Genomic DNA, 10,668 nt, shown 5'->3' on the forward strand with positions numbered 1-10,668 from the left:
CGACGGCAAAGATGGAGCAAAAAAAAACAGGAGGTAAAGATGAAAGTGACAACAGAGAAAGACACATGAAAGAAGGGAAAGAAACAGGTGTTTGCTGCAGAAACGACACAGTGACAGTGTAATTGGTGATGTGTCCCGTTGACTCTGCGTCCCATCTACCCTTCCCTTCTTTTTATAAAAAGTTTCAGTCTGGTTTTAAACTGTCTAACGGTATGGAAACAGCTCTTTTAAATGTCTTTAATGATCTTCTCAACTATTGATTGAGGAAGTTTTGCTATTCTTAATGAAAATAAGACCTAAATCGTTATATTTGGTCGACTGGACGACTTGGATGACCCTAATGGCGTGCTTGGCATTTTGGCTTAAATAGATCTTTTGTGAAAAACCTGGGAGGGATCCTTAAACAGGTCCTTAAGCTAATATTTTCTAAAATACACAGATAGATAGAAGTTACACAGATGAGCTCATAGTTTAAAACCAACATTTTTTGTTGAGACTTTTTGCCTAGGTGAAGGCCTATCGTTTTCCTAAATACTTAGAAAAACATAGTTCCGCCTTTATTACCACGTGGTTAGACTTTTGTAATTTTTTTATATGCCAGCATAAAGCAGTTGTTTCCAAAAAACATAGTTACAAGCAAACATCTTTATCATGTTTAGCTGGTTTAAAAAAAAAATAAAAAAATTAATCAAGCTGCTAGTCTTCTAACAGCAATAAGAATGCGTCATGTTACATCACTTGACCTTCCTCAATAAATGTTAGTATGTCCACTTCAGGATTGATTTCACGATTTTATTGTTTTTCCGATTTTCAATGGTTTGAGGGAGCCAAATGTTCTTGGATGTTGATGGAGCCTTGTCAATGGCTGCTCCTTATCTGTGGAACAGTTTTCATGTAAGAACTGCTCAGACTTTCAAATGCTGCTGCTCAAGACCCACCTCTTCTCATTGGCATTTCATTCAAATCGAGGTCTACACTTAGACTTCACCTTTTAGTGTGTTGCAACTCTTATTCCCATATTTTTTTTATTATTTTTTTTATTGTGTTTTTATCGCTTGCTGTTTTAATTGTAAATCACTTTGGTTCAACTTGTGTTGTTTTTAGATGTGTTTTACAAAGAAATATGACTTTGACTTTTTTTTTCTTTTTCATGTGACAGGATCTGGAAGTGCTATCTGACGGGATGATAATAACGGTGAATCCCAAATGCCTCACCGTACCCAGGAAGAAGATCTAACATGACATTTAACCTTTGCACATCCTCTCCTGTGACAGACCGACTGCAGGATGATGGGCTGAGTCCTGCTCATGATCCCATGGATCAGGAAGAGGCGATGCTTTCCTCTTCCATGTTTGTCAGAAGATGATTTTTGATGGAGGTTTTCATCTTGTGGAGCTTTGAGTTTTTGATTTCTACAAGCTTGGACATCTTGATGATCGAGAGGCTCTAAACTGAGGCAATTTTACTTCTTTTCCACACTGTTTGTTTTGGAAGATTATCACAAGGGTTCTGACTGCAGGAATATATCATGACGCTCTACAGGGAAGCCAGTGATTAGTCTTCTTGTTGCACCACTTGCGGCCAACACTTGCATTGGATGCTGGGTGAAAAAAACAATCACGGGTGCTGGACAGTCAGCAATGAGAATGTTCAATATGTTTGACTCGGAGGGACAAATAAATCCTCTTTCAGGTATGCTCTCCACACCTGCTTCTTGGAAACCAATGTTCTGATCTGCTGAATGGAGTGCAGAGAGTGGATACAACAGATTCACTGACAGATAGGAAGACAAACACACTGTTCTGACCATTGAGGGAGACAAAGAGAACTTCTGCCCCTGAGATATTTATTCTGTTTTAAACTGTTATGGGTCCGAAGCCCAACAGGATCACCTGAGCGAACCAGGGAATGGTCAACGACTTAATAAAACTCTCTGATTGGAGCACGCAAGGACGAGGTCCATCTTGATCTTTGAATCAGAACTCGAAGAAGAAAAACTCCTCTCCCCCCCACTTTCCTCTGGTGGGGGGGAGGGTGAAGGGTACTTTTGTTTTTAAGGTGTAGGACTTACGGCTGTGGGGTGTAGTTTTTAGGCAGTAGGTTTTAGATTGTAGATGTAGTAAAGAAGCTCTGCTAGCTCTACTAGTAATTAGTTCTTTGCTATTGTGTTGAAGCTTCTCCTCAGTGTCAGGTCAGTTAAGGTCGTTTTAGCTGTTGGCCTGCTGGCTCCACTTTAGTGCAGAAGTTAGCATTTAGGCTCATTGCTAGCTGGTAGTGTGCTACCTGAATCTACCCAACTGTGACAGCCAACAGCATTTAGGCCCTTCAGTTTAAAGTTTTGCATTGGTGAACCTTCACTGATCATTTAGCCTGAGGTCCACTGGCCATTTGCCTGTGTGTTCACTCTCAAATCAGCCAGCCATGGATGCTAGTCAAGGCCCAGGCCAGGGCAGTCCAGAAAGCCCCAACCGGGCCGTGGAGTACCTTCTTGAACTCAACAACATCATCGAGAGCCAGCAGAAGCTTCTGGAAACCCAGCGGCGCAGAATTGAGGAGCTGGAGGTTCAACTTGACCGGCTCAGCCAAGAGAACAAGGACTTGCGTTTGGACCGACAGCCTCCTCCTCCGCCTGCTCCTCCTCCCGAGCCTCCTCTTCCTCCTCCTCCTCCGCCGCCTCCCCCGGCTCAGACCACATCCATTTCTACCAAGAATCACCATCACCACAACAGCCAAGCTCCTCCCCAACCGCCCTCCTCAATCCCCCTCCACCACAGCCACCACCACCACCAGCACCACCACTCTTCAACCCACCACTCCTACAACAGCATCACTACAACCGCTATTTCAGTTCTTGCTCCGTCCTCAGCCCCAACTTCCATCTCTATCCCAACCCAAATTCCAGCTCCAGTCTCCTCCTCCTCAGCTCCAGCTCCACCTCCCCCTCCTCCAATCCCACCTAGGGATCAGCCGCGGACCCACAGCCGGCTGACCCGAGTGCCCTCCACCAGCACCGGCACCAACACAAACTTTGTGGAGAAAGAGAAGGAGAGGCTCGAGCGCCTGCACAGAGCCAACGCTGCCAACAACCACCATGCCCACACCCTCCACCACCACAAATCGTAAGTGTATTTTTACTACAACCAAAGTCTATGGTAGCATGAGAGGAAGGCAAACCAGACCTTATTTAGGGATAAACTTTGCTGGTAAAATGGTAAAACTAGTAGGGTAAAGCTAGAGCTTTTTTTTTTATTATTAGAAAACGGAAGACATTGACGGTTCATTCATTTTAAGGAGGCATTAAAAGGTATTTCTCAGTTCGACCATTAAATGTCTCTTTAGAGGTCAAGGTTTGTCACAATTGCTAGCCTGATTCTGACAATTATCAAACTGCTGTTTAACACTGTAGTGTTAGAATAAGGCGTCCTTTCACCAAACTTGGCTTGCAGCTTGTCACCCCATCGTCTAGTTTGCCAAATCTCATGTTACTCTTTGACTTTGATCGCTACTAACTTTGCAGCTTCTTTCACACAGGGTTTTGTGCAAGCCTACAAATGTGTGCTGTCTTGCTAAATTTGACCCAGAAACATCTTGTTGCTTGCACGAAATGCGAGCGACACATGTTTGAGTTGTTTTGTTGAACGTGAATTATTGTAAAGGACTCAAACAAATGTTTTCTCCTCCGAACAAGAGCATGCAGCTGATGCCCCTGTGCTTTGGTGGGTGTACAGGGCTGATAAATATTCATCCTTTTATCAGCTAATAGGGCTACAGAGTGGAAGGTTGTAGTGGGAATTTATAAATTGCAGGAGAGCAGGAATGCGTGAGACTCCAGAGACAGATGAACTACAGCATCTCGAACACTGATAATTGGTGGAGCGACGACTCAACAGTGTTATGTAACAGATATTTTTTGCTAAGCGGTACAAGTGGTTGTTCTCTATGAGCGTATAAAGAAAACACTCTGTGCTTTTTATGAGTTGTTTGCTGTACTAATCACCATGGCAACCACTTACCAGGTAGCTCAGTAGCTTCCCCTTTTGTTTTGTGCTCTGATTTTGATGTAATTTTGTTGCTCTAAATACACTTTTAGTGAGAACTGTACTGTGTTTGCTGGCTGGAAATGGCTTTGTTGCCTGGCAACACTATCTTAGGAGCATCCTATCAGGAAGTGTTAAGAACAATGGATCCTCGCTGCCGTCTGTGGTACTCGTCTCTGTATACGGGGCTCAGTGGTGCTATAGGCAACAGGATGCATGGTTGCAGTTGTCCCATGCCTCTACTGGGCAGCTCCTTTGTAGCTGGTAACACTTAACCGCTGTCTGTGGGAAGTGCTGATCATGGCGATCACTGTTGCTATGCAACTGTGGAAAACCTGTTTGAAGGACAGCACTCTCGCTAACAGTTGAAATGGTTGTAACCTCGCTCGGAGCTTTGCTAAGCTCACAGCGCTGTTTGGAACATAGAGCATTTCCTTATTTCCACTGCAAACACAAAGTGCAGAAAAAGAAAGGCTCCCGATAGACCTGCAGAAATGAAGGCAGGGGAAATGCAGTGATGACTCATGGAGACAGATTTAATAGTACTATTGCTTTGTCTTAGAAGCTCTCATATGTGCAGCCAAAAAGTAAAGTAGATTGTGCTCAGAGGTACATAGAGTGTGACTCAGACTCTTAGATCTGGGTTCATCTGAGGCATCTTGAGCCATCACAAAAATCCCCTAAGCCCTGAGTCATGGGACATTCAGGTACAGCTGATATTGTGAGAAAAAGGTGACCTCAAGCTTGCAAATGATGTAACGGACTCAGAACAATGATGACGTCTGACAGCAGTGAAGATAAAGCTGATTCGTTTTGAAATCTCACAGCACAATCGGCTGCTTGCTGCCTCTTCAACTGACTGAGCGTGAGCCAATAAATCCCACACTGCACTGGGGCAGATTATGGCATGGTGGCATGACAGCATGTTGCAGAGCTGCCTACACTGGTCTCTGAGTGATTTTGTATAGGGCATGATGCAGCAAAATGCAAAACACCCTCACACAGATTTATTTTGCAGCACCTCAGGCCAAAGTAGGAAAAAACATGAGCCACACAAGGAAGAAATAAATACTGCAGGACATGACAAAGGAGCTCAAACTGACAGAACTGAGAACTGGATGCAGCAACTTTAGTAGCATGAGAGTTGATTGTCAAACTGCTGTCTCACAGATATTTTCTCTGGTTTAGTGGGAATGTTGATTTACAGCAGCTATATTGCAGTGAAAAGTTCCTGTTAAGCTACGAGTGCAAATGCAAACTTGCAAACAAAAACACGTGGATCTAAAGAATTTGCCAGGATGTATTTCTCCTGCTGCAGTTTGCTTGGCTCTCAGATCTTGCAGTGCATTTGCAGCTGGTGAAAACAACCTGTTGAGAAACTGATAATTGGCAGCATGTTTGTACCTTAAAACACGTAGGAGAAGAAGTCTGTTAAAGTTTTACAGCATTGTAATTGGCCACACAGTGGCACTATCGTAAAGTTTTTCACAATGGTTTTGCTGCCTGCCGAGCTTTCCTTCTGAAGCCTTTACTGTTTTTGACATATTTGTGATTTTGTGTAGTCGTCATTTAAAACTTAATAAATTCTAACAGCCACAAGCTAATATTACCCAGTCACACTTGACATTTTAAAAGCAGAGCCATGTTCGTAGCTATTCATACATGTCAGTTGTAGTGATTTGTATCGAGCACTTCAGTTGGTTTACAATCACGCCCCCTAGTGGCCAAAACTGTAATAACCTCGTCAGTCTTATTCGTGGTGTCAGTCTGTACAACTGAGCCAGATTTGCAATCAAGAATTATTGCAGTTTGACCACACCGATAAATGTCTGTTAGTGACACATGGAACGACGCATAACATCTCAAATGCTGGTACGGGCATGTTCAGTCCAAACATGCTATGTACCAAATTTGATGAGAATTGGATGAAATAATTTTGACGGGAGTCAAAAGTATGTCTACAATGAAATTTAAAATGACTGATTTTTTTTTTTTTCTCTTCATGATAGAAGTGGGTGTGGCCTTTATTAATGTCTTCAACAACTGAATTGACAAGAATTTTTCTTCTACAGCTCGTAGTTGCCAAGATGTGGACCAAAACAAAATTTAATGTTTAACTATTTTCTCACCACTTGGTGGCACTATTGCTACCATTTTTTAGTAAGTGGAGCAATGGCATTTGGGGAAGGAGTCCACCAAGTCCGAGCATTGTAGAGTTTACATATCTTGAGACGTCTAACATTTTTTAGCCTGTCTCCCAAATTCCCATAGACCGCAGTCACAGTAAAACATTCAAGTAATATTAGCTGCTTAGTCTGTAAGCAAGAACAATCAAACTCATCGAAGCACACCAAGTATCAACTACACAGAGAGCAGCCTGAAGTACATGAAGTAAACAGAATAAAAAATGTAGAACTTTGGTGTGATCCTTGAACATTTTTATAAAAGATTAAAGAAGAGGATACAGTGAACTCAGCAGCGTGTAGCTCGATGTTCAGCAGCATACAACAGGGGGACATTTTGCCCTGAAGCTATATGTTAGCAACATTTTTGCCTCTATTAAGCCTCTAAACCCAGAGCAGTTTCTGAAAAGTTGAAGTTCTTTGGTTGGTTATTTCACAAAAACTGAAAAATCCTGTAATCAACATAAACAACATTTTTCGAAGTACCCAATACTGGAAAAAACAAAGTGGCTCCCCATGCTATAGTCATTTTACTACTTCTGTATTTTACTACTACTGTGCACATCAGCCATTCAAAGATATTTCACCAAATGGCACGCAACTTCCAACAACTTTAGCCATGCTGTATTCAGTTCATTAATCCAGTATGTTTTACTTTGTAAGCTCTCTCAATTTGTTTCCACACTTGTCTTCTCTGTGTGACACTGCCTGCAGTTCATCTGAAAACTCTCTGACTCAGCTGTGACCAACGGTGGTGAAAACAGTTCAGTCATTGCTTGTCATTTGCTCCCAGAAGCTCAAAATGTTTATTTTTTTTTACAGGATGATATGTGTTGACAATTTCTTTAAATGAGTTTTGTAGAATAAAGTGACTTTGATGAAATCAAGGACCACTGCAAAGTTTAAAAACTATTTGGTTTACACCTAGAATGGGCTGACAGATATACCAAATATGAATTTAAAAAGGCATCAACAAAGTTTTGTGTTGGAGTTTGTATTATTCTAAAATTTGACACCAAGATTTTAATTTTTACTGGAAATGTATATAATTTCCAAATAATTATTTTATATCTCCTTCATTATTAATAATCAGTACCGTCCCTGAAACAAACATCGGCCGACTCCTTACCGCTTCTCTGCAATATACATAGTAATTACAGGCAGATACAGTAAATACAAATCTGTGCCGAATTTCTGCCAGTGTGATGATGTTTTTTCCTATACTTAAGTAATATTAGTTGCCAGAGCCCATGATTTTAACCCTATTCAGGACTTTTGGGGTCTTTTGGACCCCAGGGCATTTGGATTAGGTGACAGGTATTGTTTTTTGTTTTGTTTTGTTTTTTTTTATTTTTGGACCTTTGTACCTTTATTCGATTGTGCAGTGAGAGAGAGACAGGAAAATAGGGGACAAGAATGGCGGGAGGACGTGTGTGAAAGGGCCATGAGCGGGATTGGAACTCATGACCTCCACATTGGGACTGTAGCCCTGTACATGGGACGCCAGCTCAACCAGGTGAGCTATAGCGGCGCCCAGATTTTTTTATTTTATTTATTTATTTATTAATAAAAAGAGGGACATTTGTCATGCATTTGGAACCAAAAATACGGCAGCTTATCAGAAAATGTATTTATTATAGTATAAAAGTCTATAATGAACCTCGAAAGACCTTCTGCGTATGGCAAAATGAAAGTCCTAAATAGGGTTAACACATGTGACTGTGAGAAGACCATAACCATCATCAGACATCAGTGCTGCTGTTACATCGCATTGATCCACTAGGAAAAGACTGATGGAGGACAGTTATGGTAATGAACAGAGAGAGTGATGTTATTTCTGCAGTGTGGGTGTGGAGGAGTCACAGGAGTCAGATCTGTAGGATTCAGATGGATGAAGAGAAGAGAGATAAAGAGAGAAATTAAAAGAGGATGCATCATTCTGCTCTGCAGATTCCTTCTTTCTTTTAAAATGTTTCTCTCTGACCCCATCTCCTCCTGTTATTAACCCCAGAAATGTATCTGGATACATTATCTAGATAACAACATGTGATTATGGGGGCTTGCTGCATATAATGCCTGCTATTAATAAGGCTTCTAAACATCTCCATTCTGCCTGCATTGTGATCAGATCTCACTATGCAAATGTGGTAGGAAGAGCTGCAGACTTGTCAACAAACAAATAGTGCATCTCAGGTCAATGGGGAGAACAATGCAGAACACTTTCAAGGAGCCTGCAAGGTCCTGCATTTCATTAAGTTGATGCTACTTAAACCTGTCATTTGGAGCTTTTGTTTCCTTGTTCTGGCGGCAAGAGTAATAACACTGGTGACGCATGTTCATTACGTGTGCCTCATAGACTTTCTCTTTTAGACATATGTCTGTGTAGATTCTCAGTCATCCAGCTCATGGTAATCCTAAATGCATCAGTAGATGGCAAATGGACCTTTTATTTTGGTTCTTAAAGATCTTTCTTACATCTAACAATAAGGGTCACACCTTTAAGGACAGCAATATTCTAGATGGAGAAGATGAATGTTTTGAGTGAGGAGGCAACCATCTGTGTTAGACTGGAACACGCATATCTAAACTTGGGAGGTGGTCTACAGCACCATTTTTCAGGTACATATGATGCAGTCCTGGTATCCATCTGCAGGTAGCTTTCTCGCCATTGTTTATGGACCAAGCTTTTTTTTGCCCCTGATCCGGTCTGAGCCATTTGAGATTTTTCCAGTAACAAATCCTAATCCGATACCAGTTGATCAGGTGATCCAGAGCAGCCCTAACTGTAAGCTTTATCAAAGAGGAAAGTTTTAAGCCTAATCTTAAAAGTAGAGAGAAGTTGAGAGAACCCAAACTGGGAGCTGATTCCATAAAAGCGGAGCCTGATAAATGAAAGCTCTGCCTTGTGTTGAACCACATTAGGGTTGATGTGGTACAACACAGTCTTGAAGATAAGATGAAACTGTATGAGCTGGAGGTTTTTAAGAGAATTATTTAGACATCCTGATAGTAGGGAATTGCAATAGTCCAGCATACATGGAGTGGTTTTTCAGCATCACTCTCAGTCAGGATGTTCCTGATTTTGACAATATTATGTAGGTGAAAGAATGCCGTCCTACAGATTTGCTTTATATGTGAGTTAAAGGGCACATCCTGGCTGAAAATAATTCCAAGGTAGGTTCAAATACAGTAAAGTTATTAAAATCAATTCAGTTTGTATGGTTGACAACTGAATAGCTCTGAAATGCATACACAATATAGAAAAATGCATTTCTGCATTGGAGCTGTTACTTAATGTTACGTAGGTGGTAACGAACCTTGTTGTAGAGCTCTGGCAGGGCACGATCTGAAAAGTAGTGTTGAGAGGGAACGGTGCACTGTGGCTCCACAAGGTCTAAAAGATGTGAAAAACCTGAACCAGAACTCGTGTGTTTAAGAAAATCCAGATTCAGACATTATACCAGTAACATCCCCACTCATCCCTCCACAGGCAGTTTCACAACCATTCACATCATGAGTCTCCTCAGTCTTGGGTCACAAGCCATGTGATTTGGGGTTGAAAAATAAATATCTCCTAATCGACCCTGTCATCCTTTCTGTAGGATTCGACAGCATCAATTGCAACCTTAACTCAGAATGCACTAAAAAAAACAAAGAGTAGGTACTGGAAATACAAATAGAATGATGGAAAGTTGTTGTGTCAGCTTTTATGTTGTCGACAGTGGTGAGAAGAGGAGAAGAATGCTACTGCCCCGTTGAGTAACCAATCAGCTTGTCTTCTTCTAGTTTAAACTATCTTCATCCAGAACCATTCAACAGTGTTACCATGGAGTAGGTACATTTTCCCCACCGGAAAACAGCCCTGAAAGAGGTTCTACAGGGACTGTTCTGGAATGTACCCTTAATATACCGCAAATACTAGCTTCTTTTGTTTATTTGGATTTCATTTAGGCTAATAAGGCTACCAAGGGGAGTGCACACAATGCACTGTGGCCCATTTAGTTGGTCTAGAGAGAACATGCAGATTTTTTTCTTCCCTGCGACCAGTTGATTGGCTAAAGAGCAGGTATAATTTAAAAACTAAGATTTTCTTTGCTTTTCCAATTATAATTTGAGATGAGACCATGTCAACCAGTCATTCGACCAAGCCACCTGGACACTGCACCTGTACAAAAAAACTGTTTTCCAGCTGTTTTGTCCAGTCTTTACAGTTTTTACAGTCCCAGAGTTCTCAAGACCTGCTCAGAACAACTATGTTCGGTTCTCCAGCACCTTTTTAACACCAGCCTGAGACAGAACAGAGTTCCAGTGCTGTGGAAAACATCCTGTCTTGTTCCAGTGCCTAAAAAACCACAATCAGCTAAACCCAATGACTACAGACCAGTTGCCTTCACATCTCACATCATGAAAGTCCTGGAGAGACTCTTACTGGCTCACCTCAACAAGC

The 10,668-nt window shown here is 41.6% G+C and overlaps 1 protein-coding gene across 1 annotated transcript in view; it reads left to right on the forward strand.

The window, feature by feature from the left end:
- The first annotated feature begins 2,422 nt into the window (after positions 1 to 2,422).
- The window catches only part of LOC103358294 (IQ motif and SEC7 domain-containing protein 2-like), a 216,696-nt gene continuing 208,450 nt past the window's right edge, over positions 2,423 to 10,668 (forward strand). The window contains exon 1 of the mRNA XM_008283200.1: positions 2,423 to 3,120. Coding sequence (XP_008281422.1) covers positions 2,423 to 3,120 — 698 coding nt within the window. The remainder of the gene's footprint in view (positions 3,121 to 10,668) is intronic.

The sequence above is a fragment of the Stegastes partitus genome, unplaced genomic scaffold (genome assembly GCF_000690725.1).
Source record: "Stegastes partitus isolate 25-593 unplaced genomic scaffold, Stegastes_partitus-1.0.2 Scaffold302, whole genome shotgun sequence".
NCBI classification, from domain to species: domain Eukaryota; kingdom Metazoa; phylum Chordata; class Actinopteri; family Pomacentridae; genus Stegastes; species Stegastes partitus.